The 19,881-nt window shown below is 46.3% G+C and overlaps 1 protein-coding gene across 1 annotated transcript in view; it reads left to right on the forward strand.

Annotated features, from left to right (window-relative positions):
• Window positions 1-19,881, forward strand: part of LOC137355639 (uncharacterized) — a 94,292-nt gene that overhangs the window by 19,218 nt on the left and 55,193 nt on the right. Inside the window, exon 3 of the mRNA XM_068021013.1 lies at window positions 16,657-16,731. Coding sequence (XP_067877114.1) covers window positions 16,657-16,731 — 75 coding nt within the window. The remainder of the gene's footprint in view (window positions 1-16,656; window positions 16,732-19,881) is intronic.

Below are 19,881 nucleotides of genomic sequence, written 5' to 3' on the forward strand. Positions count from 1 at the left end.
CACGAGTTCAAAGTGAAAGGGGAAAAGTTTAGGGGGGATATGCGTGGAAAGTTCTTTACGCAGAGGGTGGTGGGTGCCTGGAACGCGTTGCCAGCGGAGGTGGTAGATGCGGGCACGATGGCGTCTTTTAAGATGTATCTAGACGGATACATGAATGGGCAGGAAGAAAAGAGATACAGACCCTTAGAAAATAGGCGACATGTTTAGATAGAGGATCTGGATCGGCGCAGGCTTGGAGGGCCGAAGGGCCTGTTCCTGTGCTGTAATTTTCTTTGTTCTTTGTTCTTTGTTCTTCTCAGACTGAGACCAGGGATTAGAGGGTTCAATTACAAGGAGAGGGTGGGTAAGCTTGATCAAGCTGTTTAACATGATAAAGGAATTTGATGGGGTAAATAGAGAAACTATTTCCTTTGGTGGGGAAATCCAGAAGAAGGGGCCAGAACCTTCAAATTAGAATAAGACTGCTCAGGAGTGCAACCAGGAAAGCTTCTTCACACAAAGCTTAATAGAAATCGGGAACTCTCTCTCCCAAAAAGCTGTAGATGCTGGGGTCAGTTGGAGCTTTCAAAACTGAGCTCAATAGATTTTTGTTAGGTATGTATTAGAGATACGGAACAAATGCAGTTAAATGGAGTTGAGATACATGGGCAATTAGGGATGGGCAATAAATGCTGGTCGAGCCAGCAACGCTCATATCCCATGAGTGAATTAGAAAAATGATGTTGCATTAACACAAGAAAATATGAAAGTACAAATGCCCACATTTCTCATCAAAGGTTTCATGCTGTCTGCTCCTCAATTCCACTAAGAGTTTTAATTTCTTTCCAATTATCTCCTCTTCATCCTTATGAAGGTCTTCATTTGTTGGTAAACTATGGTTTATCAGTCACTGACCTGTAGTGGCCTGACTCTTGTGTGACCTTTGACATTGTTTGTTGGCAAGTTATTCTGCCATGAGGTTATGACAACTGACTCTGATTTGATATTCACCAATATCCACACTCAGCCACATCCAGCAATTTCCGGTCCTTCGAGCCTGCTCCACTATTTAATAAGATCGTGACTGATCTCCTACCTCAACACCACCTTCCTGCACTATCCCCAAATCTCTAAATTCCCTTAGTATTCAAAAATCTATCGACCTCTGTCTTGAATATACTCAGTGAGTGAGCATCCACAGCCCTCTGGGGCAGAGAATTCCAAAGATTCACAACCCTTTGAGTAAAGAAGTTTCTCCTCATCTCAGTTCTAAATGGCGAACCCTTTATTCTGAAACAGTGACCCTGTGTTGTAGATTCCCCAGGCAAGCGAAACATTTTCTCAGCGTCCAGCCTGTCAAGCCCCTTAAGAATTTTGTTTGTTTCAATTAGATCACCTCTCGTTCTTCTACTCAATCCCCTCATCCCAGGATTTAGCCGAGTGAACTTTCATTGCATCTTTAGAGCAAGTATACCTTTGCTTAGGTAAGAAGGCCAGAACTGTACACAGTACTCCAGGTGTGACTATATCATTGTACTAAGATTTCATTACTCTTATATTCCAACCCGTTTGTAATAAAGGTTAACATACCATTTGCCTTCTGAATTCCTTGCTGTACCAGCATATTAACTTTCTTTGATTCATGTACAAGGACTCCCAGCTCCCTCTGAATGCAAATATTTCCCTGTCTCTCACCATTTAAAAAATATTCTGTTTTTTTTAAATTTTTCCTACCAAAGTGGAAACTGCACTCTTCCCCATATTATATTCCATCTTCCATGTTCGTGCTCACTTATTCAACCTGTCTATATCCTTTTGCAGCCTCAAAACTTACAAGAAGAACATCTTCTATTTACATAGTGGCTTCAATGTAATAAAATGTCCCAAGGAGCTTCACAAGAGTGTTATAAAGCAAAATTAGACACAGGACCACATAAGGAGATATCCCTCCCAGTTGATAGAGTCAAAGGCCTTTGTCAGGTCAGAGAAGGCCATGTATAAAGGTTGCTGTTGCTCCCGACATTTTTCTTGGAGTTGTTTGCTGTGAAGATCATGTCTACTGTGCCTCTTGATGGACAGAACCCACTTTGTGATTCCAGTCGGAGCTCTTTAGCTGGGAAGGAGGTGGTTGAGAAGGACTCTTGTGGTAACCTTCCCTGTGGCAGACAGCAGGGATACCCCTCTGTAGTTACCGCAGTCAGTCTGGTCGCCTTTTTTGAAGATGGTCACAATTACGGCATCTTGGAGATCCTCTGGCATGCTCTCCTCCTTCCAGATGAGGGAGCTGAGACCGTGTATTTGTGTCAAGAGTGCCTCTCCACCGTACTTTAGAATTTCAGCAGGAATTTTGTCTGCGCCGGCAGCCTAATTGTTTTTTTTAGCTGTCGGAAGGCCTTTTCAATCTCATGTCAGATTGGGATTGTGCTGATATCATGGCGGGTAGCGTGCTGTGGAATGTGATTGAGGGCACTCGCATCAAAGACTGAGTTGTGATCGAGGAGATCTTCGAATTGCATCTTCCAACGAGTGCTGACTGTCTCTCTGTCCTTGATCAGTGTCACTCCATTCTTTGCTCTCAGTGGTGTAGGTCCTTGGGTACTTGGGCCGCAAATGGTCTTGACTGCGCTGAAGAATCTACGCATGTTGTGGCTGTCAGTGAGTTGTTGTACTTCATGCGCTCTTTCAGCCCACCAGCTGTTATAGAGTCATAGAGAGATACAGCACTGAAACAGGCCCTTCGGCCCACTGAGTCTGTGCCAACCAACAACCACCCATTTATACTAATCCTACATTAATCCCATATTCCCTACCACATCCCTACCATTCTCCTACAACCTACCTACACTAGGGGCAATTTACAATGGACAATTTACCTATCAACCTGCAAGTCTTCGGCTTTTGGAGGAAACCAGAGTACCCGGCCGAAACCCACGCGGTCACAGGGAGAACTTGCAAACTCCACAGAGGCAGTACCCAGAACTGAACCCAGGTTGCTGGAGCTGTGAGGCTGCTGTGCTAACCACTGCGCCACTGTGTCTTTAGGTCACGGGCTTTTTGTTGGACTTCGGCCTTCAATTGTCTACATACCTGCTTTTCTTCCCTCGAATTTTGGTGATGCTTCCAGTTCAGGAACACCTTGTGCTTGTGATTTAGTAGCTCCTGGATCTCCTGGCTGTTCTCATCAAACCACTCTTGATGTTTCATGGTCGAGAAACCAAGAGTATCTTCACAAGTGCTGATTATGGTAGCTTTGAGGGCAGACCAGGCATTGTGGACATTCTGTGGTTCCAGTTTGTTGAGCGTCACCAAGTTGCTTGTAAAATGTTGCCTGAGTAGGTCTTTCTTCGCAGACACCTTGACACCATCGACATTGATTTTCCTGTGGCAGTGCTTCTGCTGTCGCTGCCATTTTTGGACTGGGTTTATGCAGATAGTAGCTCAGATTGGTCAGTCCAGCAGGCATCAGCTTCTATCATGGCATGGGTGATACGAACATCCTTGCGGTCCTTTGCTCGGGCGATGATATAGTCAAGCAAATGACAATGCCTGGAGTGAGGGTGCTGCCAATGAGGTCTTGTATTTGTCTCTCTGACGACATAGAGTGTTCGTTATGATCAGGACACGTTCAAGGCATTTCATCAGAAGAAGGACTCCGTTGTTGTTCACCCTTCCAACACCTTCCTTGCCGATCACACCTTTCCAAACGTTTGTGTCCCCCCCAAATCTGGCATTGAAGTCTCGGAGGAGGATCAGCTTGTCTTCCTTGGGAACACAGGACAGCAAATGATCAAGGCTGGGATAGAATTCCTCTTTGTCCTCATCTGGTGCTTCTAGGGTTGGGGCGTCTGTGCTGACAGCTGTGGCGTGCTGTTTCTGGGTTAGAGTGAGTCAGAGGGTCATGGGATGTTCATTTATCCCACAAGGGGGCTCGCTGAGGCGGTCGGCTCGTTCATTTTTTATGACAAAGCCAGTCCTGTGGAGTCAGCACTCTTCTTCTGCTTTACCTTTCCAGAAGAAGGTGTATCCACCACTTTATTCCTTGAGCTGGTCTTCTCCTGCCCACTGTGTCTCACTAGGGCAGCGATATCAATGTTGTAGCAACGGAGTTCTCAGGCTATGATAGCAGTGCGACGTTCAGGACCTACGCAGCTGGGGTTGCACATGAGTCCAGACATTCCAGGTCCTGAAGTTCATTTGAAAGGGGGAGAAGGTGCCTGAGCGTGGGTTCTTTTAACGTGGGGTGGCCGTTGCACACCGACTACAACACGGTCCGAGCGAAGCAAGGTCTTTCTCCAATGGCAGGGATAGCCGAACAATTGGAGACTAGGCTCTGCTACACAGACTGGGACTAATACATACACATGGCCAGGATGTCCGGCTGGCAAGCCTGGATCCAGGCCATGTGGATCTGCGTCAGAGTGTTCTTGAAGGGGTAGCTGAAACCCTACTCCAAGTCTACCAACACCATGAGGGGTCTCAAGGGACCCTCATCACCAGCCTCGGGGCCTGTGTCTTCCTGATGTTCCGATGTGTACGACAGGACCAAGGTGGCTCTTTGTCCCACCCTGCTCTTGGCTCCCCGCACTTTGTCCCCACTTCGCCAATGATTAGTGACCAAACAATCAGGTAAAGATCCACTGACCCGGCCGCTGAAGTAGGTGTTGTTCCTGACAGGCAGCTGAAAGGACAGTCATTGGGTGTAAGTAAGACCTCACTGCTGCTTCCAACTTGCATAGAAACATACAAGCATAGAAAATAGGAGCAGGAGTAGGCCATTCGGCCTTTCGAGCCTGCTCCGCCATTCATTATGATCATGGCTGATCATCCAACTCAGTAACCTGTTCCCGTTTCCCCCCCATATCCTTTGATCCCTTTCACCCCAAGAGCTATATCTAACTCCTTTTTGAAAATATACAATGTTTTGGCCTTGACTGCTTTCAGTGGTAGTGAATTCCACAGGCTCATCACTCTCTGGGTGAAAACATTTCTCCTCATTTCAGTCCTGAAAGGTTTACCCTGTATCCTTAGACTGTGACCCCTGGTTCTGGACTCCCCCACCATCGGGAACATCCTTCCTGCATCTACCCTGTCAAGTCCTGTTGGAATTTTATAGGTTTCTATGAGATCCCCCCGCACTCTTCTGAACTCCAGCGAATATAATCCTAACCGACTCAATCTCTCCTCATATGTCAGTCCCACCATCCCAGGAATCAGTCTGGTAAACCTTCGCTGCACTCCCTCTATAACAAGAACATCCTTTCTCAGATAAGGAGACCAAAATTGCACACAATATTCCAGGTGTGGCCTCACCAAAGCCCTGTATAATTGCAGCAAGACATCCCTGCTGCTGTACTCGAATCCTCTCGCTATGAAGGCCAACATATCATTTGCCTTTTTTACCGCCTGTTGCACCTGCATGCTTACCTTCAGCGACTGGTGTATGAGAACACCCAGGTCTCGCTGCATATTCCCCTCTCTCAGTTTATAGCCGTTCAGATAATAATCTGCCTTCCTGGTTTTGCTACCAGAGTAGATAACCTCACATTTATCCACATTATACTGCATCTGCCATGCATTAGCCCACTCACTCAACTTGTCCAAATCACCCTGACGTCTCTCTGCATCCTCCTCACAATTCACCCTCCCACCCAGTTTTGTGTCATCTGCAAATTTGGAGACATTACATTTAGTTCCCTCATCTAAATCATTAATATATATTGTGAATAGCTGGGGTCCTCGCACCGATCCCTGCGGTACCCCACTAGTCACTGCCTGCCATTTGGAAAAAGACCCATTTATCCCTACTCTTTGATTCCTGTCCGCCAACCAATTTTCTATCCATCGCAATACACTACCCCCAATCCCATGCGATTTAATTTTACATGCCAATCTCTTCTGTGGGACTTTGTCGAAAGCCTGTTGAAAGTCTAAATAAACCACATCCGCTGGCTCCCCCTCATCAACTCTACCAGTTACATCCTCGAAGAATTCTAGTAGATTTGTCAAGCATGATTTCCCTTTTGTAAATCCATGCTGACTCTGTCCGATTCTACCACTGTTCTCTAAGTGCTCTGCTATAAAATCTTTGATAATGGACTCCAGAATTTTCCCCACTACCGATGTCAGGCTGACTGGTCTATAATTCCCTGTTTTCTCTCTACCTTCCTTTTTAAATAGTGGGGTTACATTAGCTAACCTCCAATCTGTAGGAACTGTGCCAGAGTCTATAGAATCTTGGAAGATGGCCACCAAGGCATCCATATTTCTAGGGCCACTTCCTTAAGTACTCTGGGATGCACACCTGGGGATTTATCAGCCTTCAATCCCATCAATTTCCCCAACACCATTTCTCTACTAATACTGATTTCCTTCAGTTGCTCCCACTCACTAAAGCCTGTGTTCCCCAACTTTTCTGGTATATTTGTGTCCTCCTTTGTGAAGGCAGAACCAAAGTATGCATTTAGTTGGTCCTGTTTCCCTGTTTCTGACTGTAAGGGACCGACACTTGTCTTCACCAATCTTTTTCTCTTCACATACCCGTAGAAACTTTTACAGTCAGTTTTTATGTTCCCTGTAAGCTTACTCTCGTACTCTATTTTCCCCTTCTTAATCAATCCCTTGGTCCTCCTTTGCTGAATTCTAAACAGCTCCCAATCCTCAGGTCTGTTGTTTTTTTCTGGTGAATTTGTATGCCTCTTCCTTGGATCTAATGCTATCTCTAATTTCCCTTGTGAGCTATGGTTTGGCTACCTTTCCCGTTTTACTTTTGCGCCAGACAGGAATAAACAATTGTTGCAGTTCATCCATGCGCTCTTTCAATGTTTGCCATTGTCTATCCACCATCATCCCTTTAAGTATTATTTCCCAATCCATCCTAGCCAACCCGTGCCTCATACCTTCGTAGTTTCTTTTATTAAGATTCAGGACCCTAATCTCAGAATCAGCTACATCATTCTCCATCTTGATGAAGAATTCTATCATATTATGGTTGCTCATCCCCAAGGGGTCTCGCACAACTAGATTGTCAATTATTCTGGGAGCAGCATGAGTCAGGATATGCAAGCTGCAGGCTTTGGGCCTACCTAATGGGAGAGAGCCACATTGGCCCCCCCGGAGTGGAGAGAATGTGCTGAGGGCTCTGAGGCCTGCACAGCCTTTAACTGATTTATCTTCAGTGTGGATCCCTACTATTGCCTTGGCTCACAGAAGCACATTTCTGAGTCTAGGTACACAAGGTGGTGTGAAAGTGGGTCACGCCCCACTGCACCAAAATGGTGGCCCACTAAATCCTCCTTTCTTCCTTTACAAAGAGGCAGCCATTAACCTGGACCACTTCCCGGGGAAAAAACCCTGGAGCAGCAAACGCGGGACCAGGAGCTTCTTATTCAGGGCTTGCGGCCTACACCAGGTGTTTCTGAAACCTCCCCGCCCACCCTTCGGCTCCAGTCCTCCCCTGCACCCCGCTGACTCTCACCCACTGCAAAAGCGTCTCACAGCTATAATTTTTTTTTAATGGCTGCGTTTGCTGACAACGCTACCGCTAGGTGGCGCTGCAGTGGCACATGCGCAAATGCAGCCTGTACCACTAAAACATCACAGTCTGCGACTTCAAGCAGCTGCCAGGACTAAAGATGGCGCTGCTCAAATAATCACAGAAAGGCAACCTAACCTAAACACATGGCAGCACACAATGGCGGGAGGGAGAGAGCAAGCGTGCGAGCGGGCCAGGGATGGGGGGTGGGAGCAGAGCAGACCTGGTGGAGGGGGGGCGCGAAGCAGCTGAAAGAGTGGAGCGGCTGGAGAGAGCAGCGAGGGAGGGAGTGGAGCGGCCGGAGAGAGCACCAAGTGGGGGAGCAGAGCAGCAGAAAGAGCGGAGCGGCCGGAGAGAGCAGCGAGGGGGGGGGAGCGGAGCAGCCGAAAGAGCGGAGCGGCCGGAGAGAGCAGCGAGGGGGGGGGAGCGGAACAGCCGAAAGAGCGGAGCGGCCGGAGAGAGCAGCGAGGGAGAGGTGGGGCACGAGCCTGACGCATGGGTGAATGCCCATTGGCATTGCATTGTTGTACGCGTAAAGTGCATGCGCAGAGGCCGACCAGGCGCATTGCTCGAAGATGCACATGTCACGCTATGACATCATTGACGCATGCGCTAACCAGTCCTGGCAAGTTGGAATTCAGCGTGTGCGCACCTTGGCGCAACCTGATGACGTCAGTGGCCGGCTGCGTTGTCAGGACTCACTTTGTTTTTCAATCAATATTGCGAACCCCCCCACCCCCCCACCTTCCTTTTTTATCCCCCTCTCTATCTAGTCTGAAAACCCTGTAACCAGGAATGTTGAGCTGCCATTCCTGCCCTTCTTTCAGCCATGTCTCAATAATAGGTATAATATCATACTCTCATGAGTAATCTGTGTTCTCAGCTCATGTGCCCTATTCCCTAGACTTCTTGCATTGAAGTAAACACCATTTAGCACTGCCAAACTCTCTTGTCTATTTTCTACCCTATGTTTCCTCTGCTGTTGAAACACGCTTTATGAATTTTCAGCTTTCCATTTCCAACTTTTATTTTCTCCCTTCTGAATGTGCTCTCAGGTTCCCATCCCCCTGCCAAGCTAGTTTAAATTCTCCCCTACAGCACTAGCAAAGCTCCCTGTGAGTATATTTGTCCCGGCCCTGCTGAAGTGCAGCAGATCTCACCTGGACAGGTCTCATCTCCCCCAGAAGCAGTCTCAATGCCTCAGGAATCTAAAGCCCTCCCTCCTGCACCATCTTTTCAGTCACATATTCATTAGCTCTATCTTCCTATTAGCTCATGACACTGGGAGTAATCCAGAAATTACTATCAGTGAGGCCATGCTTTTCAATCTTTCTCTTAGATCCCTGAATTCTGCCTGCAGGACCTCATCCCTCTTTCTGCCTTATCATTACTGCTGATATGGACCACGACCTCCGACTGTTCACCTTCCACCTCAGAATGTCCTGCAGCTGCTCATTGGCACCCTTGACCCTGGCACCAATGAGGCAACATACCATCCTGGAGCCACATATGCAACTGCAGAACTGTCTGTCTGTTCCCCTCACTATCGAATCCCCCACCACTATTGCTCTACTTCCTCCCTTTCTGTGCAACTGAGCCACCCATGGTGCCCTGGATTTGGTTCCGTCTGCAATACCATCACCCTCACCAGTACTCAGAACGGAATACCAGTTGGAGAGCGAGATGCACTAGGGGATCCCTGCCCTGCCTTCCTGTTTCTCCTTGTCCTTCTGGCAGTCACCCATTCCCTCCTGCCTGCACATTTTTAAGCTGCGGGGTGACCACCTGAAGAAACATTCTCTCCACAAAGTTCTCAGCCTCTCAGAAGCCCTGTTGTGACTGCAGCTACCAATCAGTCTCCGAATCCCGGAGCTCGAGCCGCTCTGGCTGGCGACACTTCCTGCACATGTGGTTGTCCAGGCCATGAGAAACGCCCAGAGTTTCCCACATGGCACAGGAGTACATTCCATGCCTTTACTTTCTGGACTATTATCTAGAAATAGTTACCAGCTACTCACCAGGTCTTGCTGTCTCCTGCTCCCTCACTCACACTGCTCCTTGTTTTGTAAAAAAACCAGAAAAACACCTCTTCCCTCACTCACTAATTTCCCTGAGTTAAATACTCTGTTGTAGCAGGCCTCAGTCATGGAGAGATACAGCACTGAAACAGGCCCTTCGGCCCTTCTGTGCCGACCAACAGCCACCCATTTATACTCATCCTACATTAACCCCATATTCCCTACCACATCCCCAGAATTCTCCTACCACCTATCTACACTCGGGACAATTTACAATGGGCAATTTACCTATCAATGTGCAAGTCTTTGGCTGTGGGAAGAAACTGGAGCATCCAGTGGAAACCCATGCAGTCACAGGGAGAACTTGCAAACTCCGCACAGGCAGTACCCAGAACTGAACCCAGGTCGCTGGAGCTGTGAGGCTGCAGTGCTAACCACTGCGCCACCCATTTGAGCTGAGCTCCTTGCTACTTGGAATATATATTTGTGGGAATGAGAGTTAAACTTTGCTTTCCTTTCAGTTGAACAGATGTTCAGCAAAATAAGGGAATTCCAGACTGTTCTGCAGTCAGAACTTTCACAAATGAAAAGTAACAATGAGTGTTGCCTCTTGGGATGAATATACGTGTCGCTCCATTCTATTGTAGCTGTTAATTTAATCCACATGGAGCACTCTAAGCCAGGTATCTCTGCTATTAATTAATCTATGACTAGAAAGAGCTGCAAAACTTCACTTTATTGAGAAAAAGATTTGATAGAGTAGGTAGAGAGAAACTGTTTGCAATGGCTGGAAGGTCAGTAACCAAAGTCCAGGCCTCTGGATTACTAGTCCAGTAACATTACCACAATGCTACCATCCCATCCATATCTGATAACAGGTTCCATTCCAGTGAGATTGATCCAGCCTACAACAGGGGGCTGAAAGTTATGACCCTTCCATCAATGGGAGCACAGGAAAAGGTCTGAAACCTAGGCTAGGAGGTGGACGTGTTGGGAGCTCCCACCCAGTGATCTTTGTGGAGGACCGAGCCTTCATCTGTCCCAAGCAAGACCATTGACACAGGGAAGATTGGGATAGAAACATAGAAACATAGGAAACAGGAGCAGGAGTAGGCCATTCGGCCCTTCAGGCCTGCTCCGCCATTCAAAAAACATCATGGCTGATGGTCTAATTCAGTATCCTGTTGCTGCTTCTTCCCCAAATCCCTTGATCCCTCTGGCATTAAGAAATATATCTATCTTCTTCTTGAATATATTTAATGACTCGGCCTCCACTGCCTTCTGCGGTAGAGAATTCCACAGGTTCACCACCCTCTGAGTGAAGAAATTTCTCCTCATCTCGGTTCTAAATGGCATCCCCCGTATCCTGAGACTGTGACCCCTGGTTCTGGACTCCCCAGCCATTGGGAACATCCTCCCTGCATCTAGCCTGTCTAGTCCTGTTAGAATTTTATAGGTTTATATGAGATCCCCCCCTCATTCTTCTAAACTCTAGTGAATATAGGCCAAATCGACCCAATCTCTCCTCATACGTCACTCCTGTCATCCCAGGAATCAGCCTAGTAAATCTTTGTTGCACCCCCTCCATGGCAAGAACATCCCTCCTCAGATAAGGAGACCAAAACTTCACATAATACTCCAGATGTGGTCTCACCAAGGCCCTGTATAATTGTAGTAAAACATCCTTGCTCCTGTACTCAAATCCTCTTGCAATCAAGGCAAACATACCATTCGCCTTCCTAACTGCTTGCTGCACCTAAATGCTTGCTTTCAGCGACTGGTGTACAAATACGCCCAGATCTCGTTGCACCTCCCCCTTTCCCAATCTATCACCATTCAGATAATAATCTGCCTTTCTGTTTTTACAACAAAAGTGGATAACTTCACATTTATCCACGTTATACTGCATCTGCCATGCATTTGCCCACTCACCCAACTTGTCCAAATCACATTGGAGCCTCTTTGTATCCTCCTCCCACCTCACATTCCCCCCCAGCTTTGTGTCGTCTGCAAACTTGGAAATGTTACATTTAGTTCCCTCACCCAAGTCATTAATCTATATTGTGAATAGCTGGGGCCCAAGCACTGATCCCTGCGGTACCCCACTAGTCACTGCCTGCCACCCGGAAAAAGACTCATTTATTCCTACTCTCTGTTTCCTGTCGGTCAACCAATTCTCAGTCCATGCCAGTATATTATCCCCAATCCCATGTGCTTTAATTTTGCACACTAACCTCTTACGTAGGACCTTATCAAAAGCTTTCTGAAAATCCAAATACACCACATCCACTGGTTCTCCTTTATCTATTCTACTAGTTACATCCTCAAAAAACTTCAGTAGATTTGTTAATCATGATTTCCCTTTCATAAACCCATGCTGACTTTGCCAAATCCCGTTTATGCTTTCCAGGTGTTCTACTATCACATCCTTTATAATAGACTCCAGCATTTTCCCCACGACTGATGTAAGGCCAACTGGTCTGTAATTCCCTGTTTTTTCTCTCCCTCCTTTTTTAAATAGTGGGGTGACATTTGCCACCCTCCAATCTGTAGGAACTGCACCAGAGTCTGTAGAATTTTGGAAAATGACCACCAATGTATCCACTATTTCCGGTCCTTTAGTCCTCTGGGATGTAGATTATCAGGCCCTGGGAATTTGCCAGCCTTTAACCCCATTAATTTCCTTAGTACTATTTTTTTACTAATACTGATTTCCTCCACTTCCTCCCTCTCATTAGACCTTTGGTTCCTTAACATTTCTAGGAGGTTATTTGTGTCCTCCTTTGTGAAGACAGAACCGAAGTATGTATTTAATTGGTCTGCCTTTTTTTTCCCCATTATAATTTCCCCTGTTTCTGACTGTAAGAGACCTACATTTGTCTTCACTAATCTTTTTCTCTTCACACATATTTATAGAAGCTTTTACAGTCAGTTTTTATGTTCCCTGTAAGTTTACTCTCATACTCTATTTTCCCCTGCTTAATCAACTTCTTTGTCCTCCTTTACTGAATTCTGAACTGGTCTCAATCCTCAGACTTGCTGCTTTTTCTGGCATTTTAATTGTCTCCTCTTCAGATCTAATACTATCCTTAATTTCTTTTGTAATCCATGGTTGAGCTACCTTTCCGGTTTTATTTTTGCGCAAGACAGGAATGAATAATTGTTGTAATTCATACACACGTTTTTTAAATATTGCCTATCCACTGTCAACCCTTTTAGTAAAGTTCCCCAAACTACCATAGCCAACTCGCGCCTCATACCTTTGTAGTTTCCTTTATTTAGATTCAGGACCCTAGTTTCGGATTCAACTACTTCACTCTCCATTTTAATGAAGAATTCTATCATGTTATGGTTGCTCCTCCCCAAGGGATCCTGCACAATAAAATTGTTAATCAATCCTTTCTGATTGCACAACACCCAGTCTAGGATAGCCTGTTCTCTAGTTGGTTCCTCAACGTATTGGTCTAAAAAACCCATCACATACACACTCCAGGAAATCCTCCTCCACAGTATTATTGCTAATTTGGTTTGACCAATCTATACGTCGATTAAAATCACCCATGATTACAGTTGTACCCTTATTGCATGCATCTCTAATTTCCTGTTTCATGCCATCCCTTACATCTCCACTACTGTTTGGGGACCTATAGAAAATCCCCACCAGCATTTTCTGCCACTTGGTGTTTCTTAGCTCCACCCATACAGATTCCACATGATTTTTTGAGCCAATATCCTTCCTCACTATTGCATTAATTTCCTCCTTTACTAACAACGCGAACCCTCCTCCTTTTCCTTTTTGCCTGTCTTTCCTGAGTATTGAATACCCCTAGATGATCAGTTACCATCCTTAGTCATCCTGCATCCATGTATCCGTAATTGCAATGGTATCATAACCGTTTATATCTGTTTGCGCTGTTAATTTATCTACCTTATTGTGAATGCTCCGCGCATTAAGACACAATGCCTTTAGACTTGTCTTTTTAATATTGTCTTAGCTTTATTTTGCACTATGGCCCCATTTGTTTCTCGCCCCTGTTCTCTCTGCCTTCCACTTTTGCTTCTTACCTTTCTATCTTTCATTTCTATCCTCATTTCCCTCTCCTCTGTCTCCCTGCTCAGATTCCCATCCCCCTGCCATTCTAGTTTAAACACTCCCCGACAGCACTAGCAAACACCACCCCCCCCACCCCCACTCCCCACCCCCGAGGAAATTGGTCCTGGTCCTGCCCAGGTGCAACCCGTCCAGCTTGTACTGGTCTCACCTTCCCCAGTACTGGTCCCAATGTCCCAGGAATCTGAATCCCTCCCCCATACACCATTTCTCCAGCCACGTATTCATCTGATATATCCTGCTATTTCTGGTCTCGTTAGCACATAGCACTGGTAGTAATCCTGAGATTGCTACCTTTGAGGTCCTACTTTTTAATTTACATCCTAACTCCCTATATTCAGTTTGTAGGACCTCATCCCTTTTTTTTAAACCTATGTCATTGGTACTGATATGTATCATGACAACTGGCTGCTTGCCCTCGCCCCTCAGTATGCCCTGCAGCTGCTCAGAGACATGCTTGACCTTAGCACCAGGGAGGCAACATACCATCCTGGAGTCTCTTTTGCAGCCGCAGAAGCGCCTGTCTGTTCCCCTTATGATTAAATTCCTTATCACTATTGCCCTGCCAGTCTTCTTCCTCCCCTCCTGTGCAGCGGAGCCACCCACGGTGCCATGAACTTGGCTCTTGCTGCTTTCCCCTGAGCCATCTCCCCCAACAATATCCAAAGCGGTATATCTGTTAGAGAGGAGGATGGCCACAGGGGAGGCCTTCACTGCCTGCCTTCCTCTACTCTGCCTGGTGGTCACCTTCCCTTTCTGCCTTTGCAGGATTTGCCTGCGGTATGACCACCTCGCTAAGCCTGCTATCCACGACAATCTCAGCATTGCGGATGCTCCACAGTGAATCCATAATGAATCCTTAATGCGCGTAGCCAGTAGTTGCAGATGGATACACTTCCTGCACACATGGTCGTCAGGGACATGATCAGGGACTCCAGAGCCCAGGAGTTTTCATGTCCCCAGTCTGGGAAAGAAAGGTTGGGGAATAATCAACTGGGTCTCTCAGAAGAAAGAGACGCCTGAGGAATAAGGGTTGTGTTGCCCAGTTTGTGTGGTCCAGCCCTGGATTGTTGCCTTGAGACCCCAATAGTTTTATTGATGGAAGGATTATGTTGGTCCCTTTCCAAGGGCAGCTGGTGGTTGGCTGAACTCTCCTTTGTGAAGGTTACTCTAGATTGGCAACTGTGGCCGGAATTCCCAGTCTCTTGGTGCAGCCGAGGAGCATCTCCAGCGGCACAGGCAGCTCCTGGAGGAAAAGTAAAAACCTCCCCTGCTGATCCTCCTATATTTGCTGAGATCGCACTCCACGAATTTTCAGGGCCCATGTCCTGTGCCCTGTTATAAAATGAAGATACCATGAGCAGTGGGTCATTATCATTCATAAATCCTGATCTAACGCTGGCGATTGGCCACGCAGTGTTCACTCCCATGTTGGAAACCTGTAAAATTCACCAACCCCACACTGCACCCCTGAAGGAGGGGTAGGTGCCTACGAGTGAGGAGGCTGAATTACGCTTTCATGGGCACCCAAACATTGCTCCACAGACTAAAAGAACAAACCCAGTCCAACAGCTTCCTTAGCCAAGGTGGGCATCCCTGTGCATCTCCCCAACTAACACCATCGGGCCCACACACCAAATATCCCAATCCAGAAGCATGTAGCTACATACAGAGCTGTGTTATCAGGACAGAACGTCAAATACCCTCAAAATAAAGGTGCAATTAAGCCAATGTGTCAATCACAGGAGAATGCTGGCACAGCAAAGGTCATGACCTTGTACCAAAATGTCCCTAAATAATGAAATCCCATAATAAAGTATAATAAGAAATGTCCTGAATGGGGATTTCCTTTTACTTCTTGAGAATCATAGCTGAAAGCAAAGATATCAACTGAAATAACAATAGCAAGGCTGGTTGCATGATGGCCAACTGTATGAAGTTCCATTTCTACTGGGGAATCTCGCCCACTGGGAGCCTCACCTACTGGGACTGCCCACCATGGAACCTCACCCATTGGGAATTCTCACTGGGACTGCCCACCATGGAATCTCACCCATTGGGAATTCCCACTGGGAGTGCCCACCATGGAACCTCACCCATTGAGAATTTCCACTGGGAGTGCCCACCATGGAACCTCACCTATTGGGAATTCCCACTGGGACTGCCCACCATGGAATCTCACCCATAGGGAATTCCCACTGGGACTGCCCACCATGGAATCTCACCCATAGGGAATTCCCACTGGGAGTGCCCACCATGGAATCTCACCCATTGGGAATTCCCACTGGGAGTGCCCACCATGGAACCTCGCCCATTGGGAATTCCAACTGGGACTGCCCACCATGGAATCTCACCCATTGGGAATTCCCACTGGGACTGCCCACCATGGAACCTCGCCCATTGGGAATTCCAACTGGGAATGCCCACCAGGAGCCTCACCCACCAGAGATTGCCCATCGAAGGTATTTCAGACAATTCTCCATCCATGCAGGTGGAAGGGCACAACAATGAAATCGGCTTTCTGGAAAATGTTAAGAAAGGTATTGTTTCCTGTTTTCAGCTCAAATGTTTCTCCGCACTTCTTCAGATTGAAATCCGTCAGCACAGCTGACTCCCCAGATTAGAGGCGGCAAAATGCGAGATTTGTTCTATCGCTCGCTGCTGCTTGTGATGTGATTTCTTTGAGTTTATCTAGAATTAATGTGTATTTACACAGACTGGAGCAAATCGTCCCTTGTGTTTCAGCCTAGACACTCAACAGAGAGCAAAGCATGAAGGGAAAATTGGATTAGGACCATGACACACCAAATTCTGACCCATTAATATAGATTGAAGGACGATTACGCTCCTCCAAGACATATTTATCTATGGATGAACGCCTAGAGCCAAGTGGAAGAGGAAAATTTGCTCCAGTCTATTTCATCTGATAACAAAGGCCAACAAAATGAATTTGAGAAGAAGTTATATCCTGTATGATAAAAGCCAGTCCAGGGCCTGATGTATGGTTTTACATTCAGTTACCAGGATGTCTGAGGATACCAGAAACTCCAAGGCTGATTTCAGGACTAAGATTCCCCAGATGAAGAATGACAGTAAGTGTTAAATAACAATCAGGAAGATGTACTTTTGCGGGAGGTCAACTCAGCTAATCCCGCCTTCTTCCTAAAATTTATTCAACTACAGCAATGGATGATGTTTTCCTACAGCAAACCCTTCCAAGAAATAAGCAGACTCAAAAACAGTGCGTAAATTATAAAACATTAATAAGGAGGTGTCTTCGCACCAGGTTACTAAGAATGCAGCAGCACAATAATAGCACTCTTCCTGAGTAACAACATAAACAAACTCGGGAGGAGGAAAACCATAACCAGACTCATTCTTCTTCAAATCCTCAACCTTGTCTTCAAATCCCTCCTTTTCTCTTTCCATCTCTGAAAGCCCTAATTCCCACTTTTTGACCAGGTTGTTTGGCTGCCTATCCCAATCCCCGCACCATGTCATCTCATTTATCGTATCTAGATTTGTATATCCTTTTAGTAAAGTGTTTAGACATTTTTTATGTTAAATGTGCTATACATATAAATTCTGGTACACAGTACTGCAGTTCTGGCTGCCAAATTATAAAAAGGATATGGAGGTTGCAGAGAAGATTTATAAGGATGATACTGGAAATGCATGGAGATACATGAGGGGTGATCTAATAGAGTTCTTTAAAATTATGAAAGATTTTGACAGAGTGGCTGCAGAGAGAATGTGTCCACTTGTGGGGAAGAGCATAACTAGAGGCCATCAGTATAAGACAGTCACCAAGAAATAGGGAATTCAGAAGAAACCCTTTACCCAAAGAGCAGTGAGAATGTGGAACTCGCGACCACAGTGAATAGTATTGATGCACTTAAGGGGAAGCTAGACAAGCATATGAGGGAGAATGAAATAGACGGTTATGATGATAGATTTAGATGAGGAAAGATGGGAGGAGGCTCGAGTGGAGCATGAACGCCTGCATGGACTGGGTGGGCCAAATGGACTCTTTCTGTGCCGCGTGTATCCTATGGAAGTATATATATATATATATATATATATATATCCTCTATCCTATCCTATCCTGGTCTGGAGGGCATTAGCTGTGAGAAGAGGTTGGAAAAACTCGGATTGTTTTCACTGGAACGACGGAGGTGGAGGGGCGACATGATAGAGGTTTACAAAGTTATGAGTGGCATGGACAGAGTGGATAGTCAGAAGCTTTTTCCCAGGGTGAAAGAGTCAGTTACGAGGGGACATAGGTTTAAGGTGCGAGGGGCAAAGTTTAGAGGGAATGTGCGAGGCAAGTTCTTTACACAGAGGGTGGTGAGTGCCTGGAACTTGCTGCCAGGGGAGGTGGTGGAAGCAGATACGATAGCGACGTTTAAGAGACATCTTGACAAATATGTGAATAGGAAGGGAATAGAGGGATATGGGCCCCGGAAGTGCAGAAGGTGTTAGTTTAGGCAGGCATCAAGATCGGCGCAGGCTTGGAGGGCTGAATGGCCTGTTCCTGTGCTGTACTGTTCTTTGTTCTTTTGTTCTTTGTCAGTGTAGCGGTCACTAGTAATCCAGAAAATGTGGGTTCAAATCCCATCATAGCAGTTTGAGAACTTGAGTTTAGATTTTTTTTTTAAAGTCTGGAAATAAAAAGCTGGTCTGAGTAAAAATGACCATGAAACTCAGATTGTCGTGAAAACATACGGACATATGAATTAGGAGCAGGAGTAGGCCACTCGGCCCCTCAAGCCTGCTCTGCCATTCAATAAGTTCATGGCTGAACTGGTTGCTCCACATTTCCACCTCCCCCCCGATAACCTTCCACCCCGCCTTGCTTATCAAGAATCTATCTACCTCTGCCTTAAAAATATTCAACGACTCTGCTTCCACCGCCTTTTGAGGAAGAGAATTCCAAAGACTCACTACCGTCTGAGAGAAAGAATTTCTCCTCATCTTCTGTATTAAATGGGCGACCCCTTATTTTTAAGCAGTGACCCCTAGTTCGAGATTCTCCCACAAGGGGAAACATCCTTTCGACATCCACCCTGTCAAGACCCCTCAGGAACTGGTTCACCTAGTCTTTCCTCTGTGTGATTCCAGTCCCTAATCTGGGGTTGAATCTTAACTCCACTCTGAAATGTCTTAGCAAGCCAATCGGATTTATCAGTCATACAGATGGTTCAAGAAGAAGGTCCACCGACACCTTTTCAAGGGTAACTAGGGTTTAGAAGTTTACAATGCAATTGATACATGCTTGATATCAGCACCGCGAAAATGGGCACAATAGGGGACAATGTTTTCCAGACCACACTCGCATAATCGAAACACTTAATCCATTACAGTTTTCTGCACAGTTCCTGCTTTGCCTCATTTCTCAAGCACGTTGTAAAATAATTAAACCAGACACTCTAGGCTGCCCCCTGTCCAACTTGTTTCTGAAATTCAGAAGTCTTTCCTGTGTGCCAGTCCCTTTCCCTGTCTTGCTTCATCTTTCTCCTTGAGTCAAGTAGTACAGAAAGCGATTGAATCTCCTCTGACGTAGACCCTAGACCCTCTCCCTGGCCCAGTTTTTGATCCAGAGCCCCATGACGGTGGCTTCGGAGTACAGGACAAGTTGTGCCAACCCCGCATTTGCATTCTTACGCACTGAAAGCCCCGGGACTATTCTCCCAGACGGAGTTGATTTATTTTTGCAAGCAAGTGGCACAGCATCAACAGTCTGTGTGGATTGCTGTACATTTAATGCAAGTTGTCATCACCTCTTTTTTCATCTGAGACCTTATGAAACTGTGAACAAACCAGTACAGACGTAGGGAAGTAGATTGAGTGTTAACATCATTAACAGCAATCCAGGCTTTTGCATCTGTGCCAGGTCCCCTCTCAGCCCAGGGCTCTGTCACAAACACTTTCCAGATTCTTCCCACCCTCCCTTCCATTATAAAGTTAGAACGGGAGTGCAAGATGTGAATGTTAATACAATGAAAAGTCATTCATCCACAGTAAAGAAAGGTCCTTTGCTCTGATTTGCAGTACTGGACAGAATTGTGCAGAACTTTCTAAATGGGCAGCCGTGAATCAGCTGAGTCCTATACACCCCACACGACTGAAGCTAACAGAAAGGCTGTGTATCAGGCTGACAGTCTGCTACTGCCTGTCCTCCACCACCACCCCCCCCCCCCACCACTCCCAAAATCACCTGGCTAAAGCTGGAATTCCCACTC

Source organism: Heterodontus francisci, chromosome 43, assembly GCF_036365525.1.
Source record: "Heterodontus francisci isolate sHetFra1 chromosome 43, sHetFra1.hap1, whole genome shotgun sequence".
Classification (NCBI taxonomy): Eukaryota; Metazoa; Chordata; class Chondrichthyes; order Heterodontiformes; family Heterodontidae; genus Heterodontus; species Heterodontus francisci.